This window comes from Benincasa hispida, chromosome 11 (assembly GCF_027475165.1).
Source record: "Benincasa hispida cultivar pf3 chromosome 11, pf3_genome.v1.1, whole genome shotgun sequence".
Classification (NCBI taxonomy): domain Eukaryota; kingdom Viridiplantae; phylum Streptophyta; class Magnoliopsida; order Cucurbitales; family Cucurbitaceae; genus Benincasa; species Benincasa hispida.
The window spans coordinates 8884633-8905544 of record NC_143488.1 but is presented as its reverse complement, the minus strand read 5'-3'; the positions used below and the strand labels follow the sequence as shown (position 1 = coordinate 8905544).

General features: G+C 33.2%; 2 protein-coding genes across 2 annotated transcripts; both read right to left on the bottom strand.

The window, feature by feature from the left end:
• Nucleotides 1–9354: 9354 nt before the first annotated feature.
• LOC120069028 (3-dehydroquinate synthase) lies at nt 9355–12852 on the bottom strand. The gene is made up of 8 exons (XM_039020686.2): nt 12343–12852; nt 12052–12202; nt 11717–11884; nt 11396–11622; nt 10462–10585; nt 10021–10083; nt 9793–9936; nt 9355–9717 (listed from the first exon to the last, which is right to left on the bottom strand). The coding sequence occupies exons 1-8, from the start codon at nt 12690–12692 to the stop codon at nt 9586–9588; spliced, it is 1359 nt and encodes a 452-aa protein (XP_038876614.1). The 5' UTR covers nt 12693–12852; the 3' UTR covers nt 9355–9585.
• A 4364-nt stretch (nt 12853–17216) lies between these two features.
• Nucleotides 17217–20551, bottom strand: LOC120069027 (putative methyltransferase TCM_000168). Its single transcript, XM_039020685.2, has 3 exons — nt 20010–20551; nt 18788–19063; nt 17217–17676 (listed from the first exon to the last, which is right to left on the bottom strand). The coding sequence occupies exons 1-3, from the start codon at nt 20505–20507 to the stop codon at nt 17323–17325; spliced, it is 1128 nt and encodes a 375-aa protein (XP_038876613.1). The 5' UTR covers nt 20508–20551; the 3' UTR covers nt 17217–17322.
• Between the last annotated feature and the right edge of the window lie 361 nt (nt 20552–20912).

The window sequence follows — 20912 nt, the reverse complement described above, 5'->3', positions numbered from 1 at the left end:
TTACTAAACGATCGTCTAAACGATCAAACCTAATTCCTAAACGATCATATACCTTTTTCTAAACGATCAACCACCAGTCTATATGAAGACTCTAAACTTCTCCCACTTGCTTGGTCGTTGAATACAATCGTTCTTTCCTCTTTCTCTTTACCAAATCCAATAGAGTCCACACCTCCTAGATTCTCACTCTGAGAATACTAAGGTCACTAAGTGGTGGTGTCCTAATTGTTGTTTGTTCATGTAGAAGACTGTTCGTTTGCTGAGCGACAGTGAGTTTTGGGTAGACGATTGGCTTGGCGATCACAGCGATAGCGAGAGGTGCTGTTCCAAGCGAGAGAAAGACAGAAGAAAAGTTCTTCAAAGGTGAGTCTCTTGTTCCTTTGTATTTATTTATTGAAAGCATGCCGTAATTTATTCTGAAATGCATAACTTGTATGTTTGTTTGTAAATGCTTGTATTTCTATCACAATGAATTTGGAACGATCTTGCTTCCTCTCATAGGTACTCTTTGATAAGAGTTCCTTCAGTTATTAATAAAATAAGAGTTATTTTATTTTCATTTACTCATATCCAATAAACAAAGATCCGTGGTTATTGTACATAAACTTAAGCATGTATATGAGATATACAAGTGGATCATGCCTTAAGTAATAACCTAAAAGGTCGTAGTATACGGATTAAGGAAGAATACTTTATCCTGGTGACACTACGGATACGGCCAGCTTTGTAGAGGTTTACAAGTGTTGTGAACTACTACAGATGGTCTAATCCTGACCATTCATGTGGAGACATGCGAGCAGGGGTGTCCTATACAAAGAGTTTGTATAAGACCGAACCACGAGATGACTAGTCTCTTTATATAACGTCATTGATACTTGAGACTTACATCTCACTTAAATGACCATTGGTGACATGACCTTAATCCTGAGTGTTTTAGGAACTCCTGCCTTTGAAGGCGGTCCTTTGATTAGTATGGGTGAGAATGGCCAGATAGCCAACTCAACAAGCCTACCTTTTTGGGGATTTGTCTAATTGGGGAGTTGGGAACTCAATTACACAAGATGAAATTCACTCCTTCCCCAAAGCAGGGTAAGTAGATAGATTGTTCCCTTAAGGGCTGATTCCGGGTCATGAACATAGTGGCCACATCGTCTCTTTGGAAGAGAGGACTCAGTCATAGTAGAACTATGACTTATGTTCATTAGAGGATTCAGTGGTACTTAAGGAGTTAGATGTACCTATAGGGGCATAACGATAAATTGGCCCAGTTGTACTTACGAGCGATCTGGTGAAAAGTTATCGCATTATTGATTGGTTGATATGAACACAGAAATATATCTTTAGTGAGAAGAGTACAGGCTATCGGTCTTTAGTGGAGTGCCCGACAGTTAACGGATGGTGGATCCCGTGACTAAAGAGTTAGTCAATTATTCACGTAGTGTTGGAGCTTTAAGCTACAGATCCATAAGGTCCCCTTGGTAGTTCAATGAATTCAAGTTGAGAATCAGTTCTTGGGGTTGCTTTGAAATGTTCAAATTGACAAGAGAAAATTCAATTATATATGATATAATTGGTGTGATGTATGTGATAAATTAAGTGGAGGATTAATGTAAATATGATTTATATTAAATACTATAAAATAGAAAAAGAACTATGGTTTGTATGTTTCATGAGATGAAATATTAAAACTATAGGTTATAAATATAATATGGTAAGTCGGTTATCATATTTATTTATAATAATATTAATTATTTGATAATTGTCTCTTTTTCTCTAGTAACCAATTGAGTGGGAGGTTATTGGTGATTTTATGGTAACCGTGAGATAAAAGAAAAAATGTTTTCCTAAATTTAGAGAGTTACTACTTTCGAAAAGAACTCACGGTGAAAGCTATCAAGTGAAAGTGTTTCACTAAGCGATAGTTATACAAAGACTAAACGATCGTGGAGTTTGACTATACGACAGTTCATGCAGTTGATCGTAGCTAAACGATCATGTGGCTTTGTCTATACGATAGGCTGCCATTTACTACACAATTGAGCTTATCGACTATACGATAGACAGTTTTCTATCTCCCACTTGCTCGATCGTCTACACGATTATTGTTCTCCAGTCTCTTCCTCAAACCAAGATCATACAGAGCCCACAACTCCTAGATTCTCACACCGAGAATACCAAGGTAACCATTGTGGTAGTGTCCTCACTCAACTCGATTGTGTTCGAGGAACTTTTGGTTGTTTGTGTGGTGTTTGTTGTCTTGGTGTTGTGTACCGATCGTTGTGTTCGAGGGCTATGTTGTTGTGGACGCTTGTAGATTGATCGAGAGAGTTTGAAGAATGGTTCTTCAAAGGTACACATACGCTATCCCTTGATTTCATCTTAAAGCATGTTGTAATTTCGTATTATGCATGACCTGTTAGTTTTTGTTCTTGTACTGTAATTGTTTATGTTCAACTCGAATGGAATTTGGAACGATCCTTCCGCTGCTCATGGAAATCCTCACAATAAACATAGAAATATATTTGTAGTGCGAAGAGTGCAGCTATCGGTCTTTAATGGAGTGACCGACCGTTAATGGATGTTGATATTTAATTAAAGAAGTTTAATTAATTGTTCAAGTACCATTGGATTACAGGTCCATAAGGTCCTCTCTGTAGCTCAACGGAGATTATTAAGAATTAATTTTAGATTAATTTGAATTGTTCAAATTAATTGAGGGAATTAATTATATATGATATAATTAATTAAATTAATTATATGTGTTATAATTAATATAATGTATTTGATACATTATAATATAAAGTTTATTTTGAGAGGAATTAAATATCTGAATATGATTCAAATATTAATTGTATGGATGAGATTCATATAATTAAATTTAATATGATTTGGATTTATATTAAATACCATACATTATTGAGAGAAATAAAAACTATAGGTTATATTGTATTTAATACAATATAAAAAAACTGTAGATTATGTATTATATTTGATATAACACATAGTTTAATATATATTATATGATAAGGTGGTTATCATATATATATGTATATAAATTTTTTTATTAGTTAATTTTTTGAAAATTAATTTTAGGAGGGAATTGTAATTCCCTCTCTCTTCTCTCTCTGGTGGAAGACGTGTATTATGGGTTGTTCAGTTTCCTACAGTTCTTCATCTTCTTCACAGAAGATTCACAGTGAAGTGATCTGTGTGTGTAATTTTTTCCAGAAGAACTCTTCTACACAAATCTTATTCCCTCTTAAATTCTCTCCCTCTCCCAAAAGTTTTAGAGCCCACACCTCCTGAGAATTCTCTACCTTTAAAGGAGAATACAAAAGGCTCCAATTGGTGGGGTCCTAATTGGGATTTTCAGTATGAGGAGAGTTCGCAATCGGATCAAGGGAATACGTGAAGACTTTTTGGCTTCAAGGGTAAGTTGTTATCCCTACCCCTAATTCCTTATTCTTAAAAGCATGTTGTGAATTCTCTATATAATGCATAAGTTTTATGTTCTGTAAATTTTTCATTATGTAAAAATTGTAAATTGGGACGATCCCGCTTCCGCTACGAACTTCACCATTCCTTCACATTGGACATAAATTTTAAATTTACATTGAATAGAACAATTAATTTTTAAAACTTTTGAATTTGTCAAGAATCTATTAGATACAGAATTGAAAATTTGGAGTTTCATTAGACATAAAAATTAAATTTATACAATGACTTGTACACTTGGTCTGGTTATAAACATCACCCTGTTTTCACTCTTATAGATGGATTTCTTATTACAGATAGCATACAACAAAAATTTGCCTATATCACATCCAAGAAACTGGAAAGACCCATCTCAGACCATTACCCTATCTTGCTATCCATTGGCACAAACAAATGGGGCCCTACACCATTCCGTTTTGAAAATATGTTGCTGATGCACAGAGATTTTGGAAGCACATTTGAGTATTGATGGAGGAATGCTCCTTTGCATGGTAGACATGAACATGGTTTAATTGTCAAGTTAAAATGCCTTAAAGAGATTCTCAAAGTTTGGAACAAATCCACTTTCGATTACGTTCACACTCAGAAAAACCAACTCATGGCTGAAATCACTCTGATGGACAACCTTAAGGAGTCAAATGATAGCCTGCCTATCCATAGAGAATAGAAAAAGAGCCTCAAGGCTCAACTCCTCATTGTGGTGGTGGCCAAGGAAGAAACCCTTTGAAAACAAAACTATAAATCTGTTTGGCTTAACGAATGAGATCTCAACATCCGCTTCTTTCATTGTGTTGTGGCCACTAAAGGAGGAAAAACACTTACTTGAAATTATCTCCTCTAATGATGTGAGCCTTCTTTTGGAACCTAATATCGTTGATGAATTTTTGAATTTCTAACCAGGTTTTATATGAAGGATAATCTACATGCTTTCCCCATTCTTGCTTGGCCCACCACAACAGTCCCCATTGTTGGAATCTCCCTTCACCAAATACGAAATTTGGTGTACGATTTGTGCTTTTGGCACTAATAAGTCTCGGGACTCTGATGGTTACACCACCGAGTTTTATAAAGGCACGTTCTTAAGAACAACATATTGAGGTTGTAATGAGACTTATACTTGCCTTATGTCCAAGCGTGTCGATCCCAAGATAGTTGGTAACTTTAGACCTATAAGCCTCATTACTAGGATCTACAAGATATTAGCAAGAGTTCTCTCCAATAGGTTTAAGAGTGTTCTCCCCTTCCTCATTTTTAGGCACCAATCGACCTTTGTTGAAGGTCGTCAGATTCTCGATGCATCACTCATCGCAAATGAGCTCATAGAGGAGTAGGATAGAAAGAGGAAGAAGGGCATTGTTATTAAACTCGATATAGAAAAGGCTTTTGATACCACTGATTGGGCCTTCTTGGACTCCATACTACAAGCCAGAGGCTTTGGTTGTCTTTGGAGAAAATGGATCATGGGATGTGTATCATCTGCAAATTTCTCTATCATCATCAATGGTTGTCCTAGGGGAAAAATCTGTGCCAGTAGAGGTATTAGACAAGGGGATCACCTCTCACCCTTCCTTTTCAATATCATTATTGATACCTTCAGCAAGATGTTGTCACAAGAAGATTTGGATGGAAGGATTCAGGGTTTTGAGGTGGACAAGGGCAAGCTTACTGTCACACACCTATAATTTGCAGACGACACCCTTCTTTTATCCACTTACGACCATGCACTTATTAAAAACTTATTTGACGTTGTTTAGTCTTTTAAGTCTTGATTGGGGTTATCCATTAATCACCAAAAACATGAAATTATGGGTATTACCCTCTCTGCTAGCGAGCTCCAGTACACTGCGGATTTATACGGTTGCAAGGTGGGTTCGTGGCCAAATTCCTATCTTAGATTTCCCCTCCATGGCAAACCTAGAACTTTATTGTTTTGGCCCTCGATGGTTGAAAAGGTTGAACAAAGAATAAAGACTTGGGGATCATCTTACATTTCTAAAGGAGGGAGGTTAAGGAGGGAGGTTAACTCTCATTCAAGCATCCTTGAGTAATCTACCTATGTACTATCTCTCCCTTTACAAACTTCCAAGTAAAGTGGCTCATACTATGGAAAAGCCCCATAGAGATTTCCTTTGGAAAAGGAAATACAATAGTTCGAGCTTATACCTTGTCCTTAGGACATCTGCCCAATCTTTTAGTGACTTGGTATCACCAACCTCAAGCTTAGGAACAAGGGCCTTCTTGTTAAGTGGATTTGGCGTTTTAGGGTGGAGAAATCTGCTCTCTGGAGAAAGGTGATTGCTGCAAAATTTGGCACTTCTAGTGTTGGGTTTTATGTCCTAAAACTCATGATTTGTAAACAATAAATATATTCTATTTTACAATTAAGTTGTTATTGAGGTTTATTCAGTAAAGATATTATTGAATATGTGAATTGCACTTACTTAAAAAACCTTAAATCCAATAGACTAAGAACCTCTGACTATAGTTTGAATACTTGAACTATATTTGAAGACATAAAAGTGGATCAAGTTCGAGTAAATAGCCAAAATGGTCTATAGTATAAGGATTAGGCTGGGTACCTTATCTTGGGGACACTATGGATGCGACCCACTTTGTATTTGGTATAAATGATGTGATCCTGAATCGTTCATGTGGAGACATGCGAGTGGAGGCATCCTATGTAATGAGTTTGCATAAGATCAGACCGCAAAATAGTCACTTTTACTTTATAACACCGTTTACTGTTAAGACATACTATTTCAATATGATGACCTAGGTAACTCAATCTTAATTCTAAGCTAACTATGAACTCCTATTTATTCGAGATTATCCTCTAATTTGTATGGGTGAGAGTGGCCCAAGTTTTTCAACTCTATAAGCCCCCCATTTTAGGGATAAAACCGAGCAGTTAGCTGGGGACATAGTCTTGCAAGATGGAATTCACTCCTACCCGACTAGGGATAGTAGATAGGTTGTTCTCTTAAGTGTTGATTCTAGGTCTTGAACAAGGGATCCCACCCTCTCATCAGCCCGAGAGGGACTCGGTTTGGTGGTTGGACCACAAACCAATTGTTCATTAGAGGAGTAGTGGGACTTAAGAATTAATTATAAAGGTAAAACGGTAATTTTGATCCAACTGTAATTACGAACAACATGTGAAGGGCCAACTTACTAATCATGGTTATATCGAGTGGGTAGAAATATATCTACAATGAGGAGAATGTAGCTACAAGGCTATAATGGAATGTCCCAATAATTAATGAATGTTGGTTAATTAGGTTAAAGAGTTTAGCCGATTAATCTCGGATCGTTGGAGCTCATGATTTGTAGGTCCATTGGATACCCTGCTAGCTCGTATCCAATTAAACCTAAGAATAGTATGATGAGAGAATTTGAATTGTTCAAATTCGGCTTAAGGAGTAAGCGTTAATTGTATTCGATATTCTTAACGTATTATTGTTTATTATGAATTAAACAATTTGTAGAGTTGAAAATATTTAAATATGATTTAAATATTATACACATGAATAGAGATTCATGATCTAAATTGATGTTATTAATTAATTTAATATTCGATATTAAATTGATTTTATTAATTAAATTATTTAATTAATTATTTAAAATTAATTTTGAATAATTTAATATTTGATATTAAATTATTATTAATTAAATTATTTAAAATTAACTGAATTAATTTTATAAAAATTTTAATTAATATTGAGTTTGAGAAATTCAATATTTAATTAAATTTTGTGTTAGTGGGATTTTCCCATAACTGAACTTCAAGAACAGTTCAGATCCCACTTCAATTCATCCTAAATTTGATGTCATCTTTAGGTGATTACTTGGCGCATGGTTTTTTCTTTAAATAAAAGAAAGATTTCCTGGAAAAGGGTTGAACATTTTAGCCTTTGAAGTTCAGATTTTCTCTCAAATTTTCTAAGCTCCAAAACTCTCTCAATCTTTTTTCCCTCAAAATTCATCACCAATTTGGATCCCACAATCCGTTTTAAGACCGGAGAATAGCGGGGAAGACTCTAATGGTCTATGAAGTATTTGTGATCAGAAACAACCTATGAGATTACTTCAATTTTGAGCTACACTAAGGTTTGCTCTCAAAATTATGTTTTTCCAAAGTTTGAACTAGCATGCTTTATCTGTAAATTAATGTAATTAGAGTACTTAAGATCCTAATTGCTTCTACTTGCATGTTGCTAACTCATTTATCTAGGTGCAGCAACAAGGTTGGTTCTGTTCTTTTCCCACTGCCAAGGGCCCATGAAAAGTCTTGTCATACCTTCAACCTAATGTGGATCAACATGTTGCTGTCACTTTGGGTAATGGTCGATTTATTTCTTTTTGGGGAGACTTGTGGGTGAATAATAGCCCTTTCAAGGTTGCTTTTTCCAACCTATTTGCGTTGTCCCTTGACAAGGATGCTATGGTCTCCGAGCTATGGAACTATGGAGGGTGGGTGGAATCTTCATCCTCGTAGACACCTCAATGACCTAGAAACTGAAGAATGGGTTGTCCTCTCACATTTGCTCGCATCTCATCAACCCTTACAAAGAGAAGATAAATGGTGGTGGAAGCTTGAGCCATCGGGGACCTACACGACAAAGTCTTGGATCAACAACAATTTTGAAAATAGCACCAATTTATATGAGGGCCCGACAGGTGCTATTTGATCTGACCAATATCCCAAAAATATTGAAGTTTTCCTTTGGGAGCTTGCTCATAAGGTATCCCTCACTTCCGATAAAATGTAGCGCCGCCTCCCCACAACCCTATTGGTGCTCCCTTTGTCAGATACAGAAAACCAATGTCACCTCTTCATGTTCTGCCTTTTCTTCAAGAAGTCTTGGAACCACATTCTTCATGCATTCAACCGATGTGTGGTCTTTTCTAATGATGTTACCCATTTTCTATTCCTTGTTCTCGACAGCCAACCCTTTCAGGGTAGAAAGGGCCTTCTCTGTAAACAGCTCGTCAGAGCTTTTTGTGGTCGATTTGGCTCAAACGTAATAACCATCTCTTCAACAACAAAGCCCAACACTTTGACGTTTTCTTAGACCATGTGAACCAGATCGTTATCTTTTGGTGTAAATTGTCTAACCATTTCAACTTTTATTATTTTGATTCTCTTTTATCCAATTGGAGATGTCTCTTGTAACTTCTTTGGTTCAGAGCCTCTGTTCCCTTTTCTTTTGTAATTTCATACATCAATGAAATTGTTTCTTATAAAAAAAGAAATAATAAATTAAATTTATATCAAATAGAGCAATTACCTTTTAAGACTTTGGAATTTGTCAAGAGTCTATTAGAATCAAAATTGAATGATCAAAGACTTATCAGATACAAAGTCAAAAGATTTCTATTTTAAATTTTAAAAACCTTTACCCTTGCACACATATATTTTCTTAAATAACACATTTCTTCCTTGTACTTCCATTGAAGTAACGTTTAGTTTATGAACACTCTACTATGCAACAATTTCATCCTTATATTTTCGAACTATTATTATCTAGTTATCGAACTTTGATATGTAACAGTTTCGATAGGTCGTTAGTATGCAAAATCTTGTTAAGATCAAGATTTAATGTAAATTTGCTTTTAAACACACCATGAGACACAGATGCCTTTAATATATTTAGATCATATATGGTAGGATGCTAATGTTATAACTTTCAGGTGGGTTATATTAGTTTAATTAATTAAACTTTGAATGATCGGTTAAAAAAAAACTTTGAATGATTATTCCAATTCCCAACAATATTATCAAAATCCATTTGATTGATTCTAATATTGAGTTATATAATTGCCAAATTCCCCCCAAAATTATCTAAACAAAACAAGAGATGAGAGATAAAACTTTATTTATCTCAGTAGTTCATTCAAAACTCTAGAATGGTGGATCTCGTGTTGAAGAACATAGCATTACCAGATTAGAAATCACTCAGCACATGGATTTTCTAATAAATATAATGAAGACTAAAGCTAAGGGGAAGAGGAAGAGCCAGGGCAATATCATAAACGATATGGTACAGAACTTACACACAACTTGGAACGATCTCTTGTAGATCTTAAAAATCAAGACTTGCAAAATGCATGAAGCGTCTCGTCCAATGCCTTCCTGTCGTAATCGCCAGTGAAAACACAGTTTCCTAGAGGACCTTTCAAGAGAATTAGCCTAAGTAGCCCATCAGCAACCTTCTTGTCAACCTGCCATGCAAATCGAGCTTAGAATACTGGAGAGTAATAATATAAGAGTAGAGAGAAGCACCCCAAATCACTTACCGCCATTATTGATTTGAACATCTCCACCGTCATGCTTTCGGGAGGTGCAGTAGGCAACTTTGCCTGTTTTAGAATGGCAAGAACTCTGCTTACAATTGTATCATCAATCCATCCGAGACGATATGACATGTCAACTGCCATTACCTGAAAATGTGCAGACACCCGACATTTAGAATTGGTATATATGAAGTAGAATGCAGATACTGTTCGAATTTAATGATGCAATACCGTGCCAACTGCAACAGCTTCTCCGTGGAGCCACTGACCGTACCCAAACCCAGTTTCTATTGCCTATAGAACATTGCACAGAGTGAGAAGCTAATAAGAGAGCAAAAAGTACTCCATGAAGAACGTGACACATGATTCATGAACAGAAAAATACATTTTTTTAGCAAGCAAGCCATATGAAAAGATTTCTATGATTGGAGACTGTAGGAAGGAGGAACTGGCGAAGGTATGCTTCGGCCCAGCACAAACAAAGAGGATTTGGAATTGAGAAACAAATCCTATGAGAAATGTAAATTATTTCTACAGTAAGACAAGTACGTGTCTACGATGAGAAGAGCATTAAAAAAGATATGGTGACTAAAATTGGGATGTTCAACAATATAATCTTCATTGCTTCACATTCAAATCATACAGCTAACAGAGTGAAAGAACCCATCTTACATGTCCGAATGTGTGGCCCAAGTTCAAAGTTGCCCTTAGTCCACTTTCCTTCTCATCCAATGATACAACCTCAGCCTTGTTCTCACACGAACGTTTTATCGCATAAGCTAAGGTGACTGGATCCCTACAATAAGCCAACGTATAAAAAAAATTTAGTCAATAAGATATATCCCTAATATATTGGAGTATAAAAGATAGCAATAATTACAAGATAATCCAAATATTCGAGATGTTTGGAATCTCCCCTCTCTCGAGTATACTGACTCAAGTCCTAATCCAACCAACAATTGGCTATCTTCCTCGTCTTGCACTCCCTTTATTTATAACCAAATGCCATAAAAACTTACTGATATAAACTCAATCCTTTAATTCTATCCTAATAACGTTCCTATCAGTAAATATCAGGAGATAGAAGGAGAATCTGTTTGACATATAAGATGAACAAAATGGTAATTGAACCATAAAAAATGCCCTTCATACAAGAAAAACAAGTGTCTATCTAATGAAAATAACACCACATATGAAAGGACTCTAGAGAGCCTAAATGAAATTCACAATATTGTCTGCATTTTCAGATATGTAAAGAGATTAATAGGAGAACATGTATAAATTCAGCCATTGTTCAAAAATAGATTTAAATGATCCAATTTACCCCAAAGTAACAAATTAAAATTTGGAGTTTAGTATTGATATGACTTGGTTTAGGAGCATGAGGTCCTCTAAATTCAAATTACTACTATGCTATCTCCTCATTTTATATTCATAGCCCATATGTTGATGCCTCATGAATCAAACTAATATCTGAGTCCCATACTAACAGCTCAAAATTTTGGCTCTAGTAGTGGGGAAGTTCATTCAGTTTATCTTCATTATAAATGCCTTAGCAGGAATAAAAGCATATTGGACATACATCAATAACATTTTACAGACGCACCTTGCCATTAATGAAGGCATATTCTTCTCCTGCCATTCAAAAAACTCGGCATCCCTAATAAGCCCATACTTAATGACCTCCGCAAACCCAGAAGCCAGTTCCCTATCAGGTAGTGTGTTTAATGTATCGGTATCTACAACAACACATTGAGGTTGATAAAATGCGCCAATCAAGTTCTTCCCCAGACGATGATTTATCCCAGTCTTTCCCCCAACAGAAGAGTCCACCTAGAAAACACAGATAGAAGAGCAAGACATGTTAAAGAAAGGCTCATCTCAAGTTCTAAAAAGCTAAAAAACACACTTCAGAAAAGCTGCATACTTGTGCCATAACAGTCGTGGGAATCTGAATGAAGTTAACACCTCGGAGGAAAGAAGCAGCAGCATAACCACACATATCACCAATGACACCACCTCCAAGGGCCACAAATGTACATCGACGATCGAGCCGCGACTCGATAGCCTTGTCAAAGACTTTCATGAGTGTGTCCTACTAATTCAAGATTGTGGTTAGTTTCAATTCTTGGGGACAAGTGGCAGAGCCAAGAAGTTTACACGGAGGGACAAATTTTTAAATTCCAACGTCATATACATACAATCTTTCAAATTTAACAATGAAATTTAAGGCGCATAGGAGTAGTAATGTAAACCACTCACCATATCCTTGTACTTCTCACCATCTGGTAAAACCACACTTTCAACTGAAACATTTGGATTCCCAATAGTTAAAGCTTCAGTAACTTTATCTAAATACAATGGTGCAACAGTATCATTGGTGACTATAAGAACTCTCTTCCCATGAACATGCCTGTAAATTTAGAAAGAACAGCACAAATAAGGAGAAAAACACGAATTCAGAAGGAAGCTAATGACCTATCAAACAATTCATTTTCACTAATTACTTCGAGCTCTTACGAAACAAACACAAATTCACTTCAATTATCATACCTCTGGAGAATCTCAGGCTGATCGAGAAGACCGGATCCAATATAAATCGGATAGCTCCGGTCACCCAAATCCACTTCCACGATCGTCGGAACAGAGGAATCCGTTTTAATCGCCGACTGATCCATAATCTGAGCAGAACTCGCCAAAATCTTCCCTCTCATAGATCTCGAACTCAACCCAGGAAACCCATTTCGATTGAACTGAACCCCAGTTGAAGACGAACGGAGATGGACCGGATTACGATTGCGGATCGGGAAAAAGCAGCCGACGGCGGCGGATTTGAAGAGTGGGGATTTAACGGTAAGGTCTGAGGCGGGAGAAAGACAGAGAGAATGGGGAACGGTGGCCATGAATGGGATTTTCTGGGTGGTGTTGAGAGAGATTTACGGCGGCGCTAAAATGGGAGGAGTTGGTGGAGAAATGAGGCATTGTGAGGAAGAAGGGGAAGATCGAAGAGGGGTGTGCGTTGTTGGCTTCAGTGGTGGCGGGCGGGTTAGGTGGGGGCGGGTCGAGGTTGGTTGGTAAGGAAGTTACCAATATATCGCGATAATTTGATCATTACGAGATGTATATTGTGAGATATTAATGAGAAATTGACCGAAACTGAAATTGTTTTTTTAGGTAAATAATAAATATATTGAATGGTCTCTAATCTTCTAAATAACTTTTTACAAACTTAATGTCTTTAAGCTTTTGAAATAGTAATTTTGTAAAAAGGTTTATAAAACTTGTTAAGATATTTCTAAAAAGTGAAAAAAAAAAAAAAAAAAAAAAAAAGCAGCATGTTAATATATGACGTATAGGCTCTAACACACCACCTAAAATAAATTCATTTTGGTTCTCAAATTTTTTACTTTTTTTTTTTCTAATTCATTTTTGGATTCTAAAATTTTAAAAATAGTTATTATATGATGGTTTAACTTTTAAGATATTTTTCTTAATTTAAAAAAAATATATACATTTTTGGTACATGTGTTTTCATTTTGTTTCTAACACATTTGATATCACAACTTTGAGTATATAAAATATTACAATATTGAGATAAGATACATTACACATAGATGTATTATTGGGGTGAATCAAGTGATTGTTAAAAAGTCCAATGAAAATATTATTGTTGCAAATATGCAAAGCTCAACCGTGCCCCCATTCTCCTTTTTCGACACATGCATACTCTATAGATGGAACAAGGCTTGTTAAGTGGATGAAGATCCCGAATTTTTGAATTATTTCTAATTCATAGCTTATTGTGACAATGTTAGATAGGTAGATTGATATTTTATCTGATGTGACATAGATTATTCAAGATATTCATTCTTCTTGTTTTGATTTCCAATGTATTTTTTTATGCATCTTTCTAAGCCAAGATATACAATAATAGTCCGCTATGTTTTAGCTACAAAGAGGTTGATGTGATAATATATATGGTTGCTTTGTGGACTTTTCCTTTTCCATCTTGACTAATGAGCTTGATGGATAATGCTCGTTTGGATCATGTAGTCTTTACAGGTTTTGTGATTGATATTTAGGCTACATTTGATTTTTTTGTGTTTGGTAAAACAGATTTAATTAAATCGGCTAAAATCCCTTTTAAAAGTACGTTAATTTTAAGTTGATTTAAAAGCCGTATTCCTCCAACTTTTAGATTTTCTTAAAATTAGATAGATTTTTTCATTAATATTTAGTTTCAATTTTATATTTTAAAAAGAAGATTTATTTTATATATTTATCTATTCTCACATAATCAAATCTATTTTCTATTTTTCACGAGTTTAATACATCATTTTTTAAATAGTATACCATATTCCTTTTTTTAAATAAAGTTATTTTCCTTCATATTTAAAAATAAATCTATAACAAACAAAATTTATCTTACTAAACAATTATTAAAAATTTTAAATTACATTAAAAAAAAGTTGATTATAAATCTATTTTAATTATTATATCTAAAATAAGATGTTTTTATATTTATTTACCAAACATTATAGCCTATTTTTTCAAGTTTAAGTTGAAAATTACCAAATACTATTTTACTTCTTTTCACAACTGATTTTTCTAAAAACACAACGGTTAGTAATCATTTTAAAAGTTACAGCAATCTCAATCCCAAGCAGAGCCTCAATTTAGTTTTTTCTCACGTCAAAAAAATTGACTATAATGACTAAAATTTTGTTATTATTTTAACTATATGTGAGTGAAAAAATTGAACTTCTGACCTCGAGGTTAATAGTACAAGTTTTATGTCATTTAAATTATATTCATTTTGACAATTAATTCATCTTCGGAAGTCTAGCAATATTTTAAATGCATAAAAAAAAGACATTTTGAAAGTTTGTAAATTATAAAGTTTGTTCTTTTTATTTAATTTAAATATAAAAATGCAAAAATATGGAAAGTTTAAATCAATTTAATAACCAGTTGAGTTTAATTTGTTCTTGATTAAAATTAAACTTTCATACACACATTTCTTCTATGTGGTCTTTGGTTTGTAATCTATTTTCGAGAAATGTTTTTAAAATCTAAGTTAAATTTTTAAAATTAGGAAAAAGTAAATTTAAATTTTTTTATTTTATTTTTAGAACATGGTTAAAAATTTTAATATTTTTTAAGAAAGAAAAAAATAATTTATAAAGAGATTTGGAGGAAACAAACCAAAATGAAAAAGTATTGCAAGTTATTATTGGTTGGAGGACATCTTAAAAATGGTTGGAGAATAAAATAAAACATAAAGGACCAAGAGGACATGCAATGCAATGCCCCCCCCCCCCCCCCCCCCCCCCCCCCCCCAAGATTTTTAATAATTTAAATGGAAAATTGGGAATATGTCACTTCTGAATTTAGGAATATATATATATATAGCAAAATAGCAAAAAAAAAAACTCGGAAATATATGAAAAATTGGAGGACCTACTTTAAAAACACGCTTAGAAGCTTAAAGAAGAAAATAAAAAACAAAATGTGTTGTTAACTTTATATATATATATATATATATTTTTAAAAAGACCCTTAAAAAATTGAGGGGGAAATACTTTTTTTAATCAATTTTGCTCTTTAATTTTCAAAATGTTATACATCTAATCTTTAAGTTTTGAGTTTGGTTTTAAATTATTACAATTTTACTAATGAGATTTGGGTTTTGTTTCAATTTAGTTTATAAATTTCAAGATTTACATTTTTAACCTCGATTTTTCGTTAAATACTCACAATTAATATAAAATAATTATGAAGTAAAAATTTAATTTTAATTTTAATAGTGATGAAAAATAGTGAACTTAATTAATTATAATTCTTTTAAATTAATTAATAGACATTAACTCTAAAGACGTAAAATGAGTACTTAATGAAAAATTAAGGTTAAAAGTATAAATTGAAAACATAGAGACTAAATTGAAACAAAACTAAAATGTCGAAGGTAAAATTGTAACATTTTAAAATCAAAGATTAAATTGAAACCAAACTAAAAATTATGGGACTAAACGTTACCATTTTGAAACCTAGAAACGAAATAAAACATAGATCCAAAATCTAGGGACCAAAAAGTTTTTTTTTTTTTTTCAAAATTAAGTGTAATGTCGGCCAATAGTATAGATTGAGGTGAAAATTGTTCTTTTTTAAAAAATAATAGTAACAATAAGATTCTTCCTCTTTTAGGTAAAAGAAATATAGGTCCTGAAATTATTTTAAATGACAAAACTATTAAAAAAATTTACAACTAATAGCAAAATATCACAGTCTATCAGTGATAAACCACGATAGCCATCCATCGCGGTTTATCACAAATAGATTGTGATATCTTGCTATTATTTGTAAATATTTTAGTTCATTTTCTTATATTTGAAAACAACTCGTCCCTTTATGATATTAGAGGGGAAAAAAAGGAAATAATTAATTTTTAGTTTAGTATTCATTCGTAGATAATCTAAAGCGCATGAATTTAATTCCTCTCGTGCTTGTTAGAACAGATGTCATGATAGGCTACTGCTTCATGGAGAAACCACTACCCTAAAAGCAATTACAGCGCGACCTCGATCCTAATCACTATGTTAGTTGCTCCCCAAGGTTAACGCAACCTCCAAATTCAGACATGCACTCATTGGAAAATGAACTAGAATCGATGAGAAGGTTGCTCAAAACAAAAAATAGTAGAAGAAAGTAGAAGAAAGAAATTCACAATTGTTGTGTCTCCTCTCTCAGGTCTGATCTGTGTTAAATAGCAGATGAGAGAAGAACTCGAACGATCATATGAACGTTGGCACAACGTTCATAAACGGGCAAGATCGAATGGTCACATGAACCTTGTAAAACGGACAGAATCGAATAGTCACGGAAAAAAAGAACGGTCAACAAAAATATTAATACAATGATTTTATTTAAAAAATAATTAAATAAATAAGTAATAAAAAATTAGGCCTTTTTCACCAGCACAGTTACCTAAGCCTATCCGATCAAACGACGGCGACGGCGCATGAGTAATAAAAAGGTTATACTTTCATCACCAACACACTTTAGATTATCATCTAGAATGACTTGGTATTTATACCCTCTAGGTAATTCTAGATCTATGTACGTGGGACAAAACTTCCTACTCCTCTTAATTTTTCCTATGAACCTAAGTCCTAAAAGTCATTTCTGATAGGGCGTGAGTTGATCCACACATATTTATTTTTAGAAGAGATAACTCACATATCTATCTTGATCTAGTTGATTAAAACGATCGAGACATATAGCGAAAAAGACTATAAAAATTGTCTACTGAAGTACTTCTAGATGAGAGAGAATCTTGATGAAACAAACAAATATAATTTTTTTGATTTATTTAAAAAATATCTAAATAAGTGAAATGCGAATCCAAATTATGAATAATTCTAAAAAACTTTAGAAACCAAACATTACCTCACATTCGATAGCACGTTTATTCCAATCATAACCCTAAAACACTATACAAAAAAACAATGTGGTGACATTGATTAAAATATGTTCTCATAGTTCTTTTCTAACCAAAGAAACCACCAAACTAACATGCTCCACTTCTTTAGTATCAGCCTCCATGATTTCCCTAAATCTCTTAAACAATGGCTCTATAATTTCACCTCCAAAATGGCTTCTTATCATAGATTCATTGACTGCTTGAATGGCCTTTGCCATTTGTTGAGTTGTCTTTGATCTTTCACAACTTTCCCCATCTTTATTAACACCATCCCATGGCAAAGCAATTATTTCCAAATTCTCTATTTTGAAGGACCCTTCTTTTTCTATCTCTTTTTTCACATCCTCCATATATGGTTCATAGTAAGGAGTGTTGTAGTTGTCCAATTTTTCCTCCTCAATAAGCCCCTATTTTACATAAATATATTCATCCTTTGGTTACTCAATCAAAAAAAAAAAAAAAAAAAATTATTCCATTTCGGTTTCCGAAATTTCAAAATGTCTATTTTAATCCTCAAACTTTCAAATCTAATTTTTCAAATATATATATATTGTATGTACGAACTTGCAAGAAATAACCACTTTTAGTTATTGTTATTATTTTGTGCTTAATTTTTTAACAAATGAATAACGTGAGGATATGAATAAATGTATATATATACGCCAACATAATATTAAGTGGGCAAAAATTAAATAATCATATAAGAATAGCAATGTCCGAAATTATTATATTTTTAAATGGGCAAAAATCAAGTAATCGTATAAGAATAGCAATGTCCGAAATTGTTATATTTTTAAAGTTTCATGCTTGTTTGAGAGTAATCTTGAAATTGTTAAAATTACTTTTGTCATATTTAAAATCACTTCAAAACATATCTTTAATTATTCAAAATTAATTGAATAATTTATTTTATATTTTTAAATGTAATTTTTTTTATCATCATAATTGATTTTCGAATTATTAAAAGTATTTTTTTGAAATAATTTTGAAAATGATTTACAACTATTTCAAAACCACTACCAAACATATTAAGAGTGATAAAATGAAATAAATTAGAAACTACGATATATATATATATATTGATATTGATATTATAGGGAGAGACAAAACTTATGTTTATTTAGTCCTTGAAAATTTAAAAAGTATCAAATATCTCATAAAACTTTTAATTTTATGTCTAATAAGTCATCGAACTTTACAAATATCTAACAAATGCCTAGAATTTTAATTTTGTCTTTAATAGGTCTTGACAATTTTAAAATTTTTAAAAATTAATTGATGTATTATATAAAAATTTAAATTTTACATCTAATGGAATTATGAACTTTCAATTTTGTGTCCTAATAAATATGTGAAAAAATATATGGATGTGTCAATTATCTAAAATACCTATTAATTGAAAATTTAGTTATATAAAAAAGATGGGTTGAAATGACTATTATTATTGTGATATAAGATAATGTAAAAAGAAAAAAGAATGTTAAAGAATATAGGAAAAAAGGGAAAATGAAAATATACCTGATGGACCAAAGCTTGAAAAGCTAGGCCCAAGTAATCCCAAAGAAGGCAAGTTTCATCAGGGCATGGATCTGGTTGTCTTCTTCCTCTAAAAGTTAACACCATTCTCCCACCACTCACAACTTCTTTTGATCTTGACTCCAAAAAACAATTGAAATCCTTCTTGAATTGACCATAATAGGCTTCTATTACTTCACTTGGGCTTGTCTTTGATATGAATATCTTCCCTTTGTTTCTTATTCCCTTTCCTTTCTCATTCATCAGCTCTCTTGGTACCTGTTTTTCAACTTTTTAATGTCATTCATTCATTCCTTCGACTTTCATCTTGTATTTGTGCTCGCGACGATTTGATAAGGTTAGATTATAAGTTTAATCTCTAAATTTTGACATCCGTTTCTATTTGATTCTTAAATTTATTGATGAATTTCTAAAAATATCTAAGAGGTCGTCCTTCAACTTCCAAATTTATGTCTATGATAGGCTTATGTTGTATTTAGTATTTGGATTTTTTTTCTTTTTAAATTAATTAATCTATTGAAATCCTAAACTTTTAGTTTTGGCTGATTCATGAATATTGAAAAAATATCGAATAGGTCAAAGATATTTAGACACAAATAAAAAATTAAAGGATTTATTCGACACACGATTATAACTTAAGACCCATTAGACACTTATGAAATAGATGCAAAATCTAAAAGTTTAATAACTAATCTTGCTTGTCTAACTTTCAAAATGTCTATTTTAATGTCTATGATATACTATTATTTTATCATTTAATATTTTATGACAATATAAATTAAAAGGTCACACTTAAGTGCATTCCAAGCTACACCTATCTTTATGCATCATTTTCTCATCACTCACACAGATAAAAGAATTAAAATATTTCAGAAAAGAACTACCGGATAAATTATGATTAGACAACTTAATGAGATGCACAAAAATAGATGTTGCCTAATATGCATATAATCATTTTAAAATTGATATTAGAATGTCGTTGGATCTAAGCTTTGAAAACAACAAGAATAATCTTTCATGTTACAAATTATTTGTCAACGTTTTTTTGTGTGAAAGTGAGCATTAGAGAGAGTGAGGAGGAGCATGAGTAGATAACTCTCATAAGAAGCGTTTACTGGTGGTTAAAAGTTAGTTAAATATGATAATTCCGGGTACAAAAATCTCATGCGGATCCAAAAACAGAGTATTTGATTGAGAAACAAACCTGAGAAAGCCAATGGAGACTTGAAGAAGAATGCACAAAATGGAGACTCTTAAAAGGAAACAATCTTCCATAGAAAGATCCTGGAACTCCGGCAACAAAACATTCACGCAAAACCGATGATCCCCCGCCATTCTTCTCTTTCAAATTTTCACAGAATTTCGACAATCCTCTAAAAACAGAGTTGAAATCATTCTCCACCAGATCGTTCAAAAACACCATCAACTCCGGCGGATCTCCGCAGCACCGTCGGTGGATCACGCCGACGATCTCCGAGAGCGCAAAGAGCGCGTTCGGTCCTGAAGAACAGCCGAGATCAGCGACGGCGATGGCGCTTGGCAAATCGGCAGCGCATAAGGCGGCGACGGCGCGGTGGAGCAGAGGGCGGGATCCGGATTGGTATTTGCGCTGTGAGATTGAGTTTGTGGCGTAGCTTTGATCGCCGATTCCATGGTTCATTCTCAGAATTCTGGGCGTTTCTAAATTCTGGATTTCTTCCATTGATTTGAATTTTTTTTTGGGCTGTTTAGTAATTATCGAGAATCTCTTAATTAATCTCCCTCTTAATCAATACTTAGGGTTCATTTAAATATTTAATATATAAACTATGGATGATGTGAATAAATTATTTATCATCTTCTAAGTTTGTATTTTTGAAAGGACGAATTGGTCGTTCCATTTGGCTATGCAGTCTGATTAGCAATTTTTAAATCATCAAGTTTATGTAAGATTAATTGATTAAAAAATGTATTATTTGATTAAACATTAAATCTATAAAATATAAATTTTGTTTAAGCCATTTAGTTTAATTGACAAGATCTTCTATCCTAGAGGTTGGAGCTTCGATCCTCCATCCTCACCGTTGTATTAAAAAAAATATATATTGTATTTAAATATGAAAGTTGA

Excerpts from the sequence above, each read along its gene's own strand:
- LOC120069028 (XM_039020686.2), bottom strand. The coding sequence starts at position 12,692 with ATGGCCACCGTTCCCCATTCTCTCTGTCTTTCTCCCGCCTCAGACCTT. Across the intron at positions 10,586-11,395 it reads ATGCCTTCATTAATGGCAAG|GGATCCAGTCACCTTAGCTT; the intron begins GTGCGTCTGTAA and ends GGCTTATTGTAG. Across the intron at positions 10,084-10,461 it reads TGGGCCACACATTCGGACAT|GCAATAGAAACTGGGTTTGG; the intron begins GTAAGATGGGTT and ends AATGTTCTATAG.
- LOC120069027 (XM_039020685.2), bottom strand. The coding sequence starts at position 20,507 with ATGGAAGAAATCCAGAATTTAGAAACGCCCAGAATTCTGAGAATGAAC. Across the intron at positions 19,064-20,009 it reads GTCTCCATTGGCTTTCTCAG|GTACCAAGAGAGCTGATGAA; the intron begins GTTTGTTTCTCA and ends GTTGAAAAACAG. Across the intron at positions 17,677-18,787 it reads TTCAAGCTTTGGTCCATCAG|GGGCTTATTGAGGAGGAAAA; the intron begins GTATATTTTCAT and ends TATGTAAAATAG.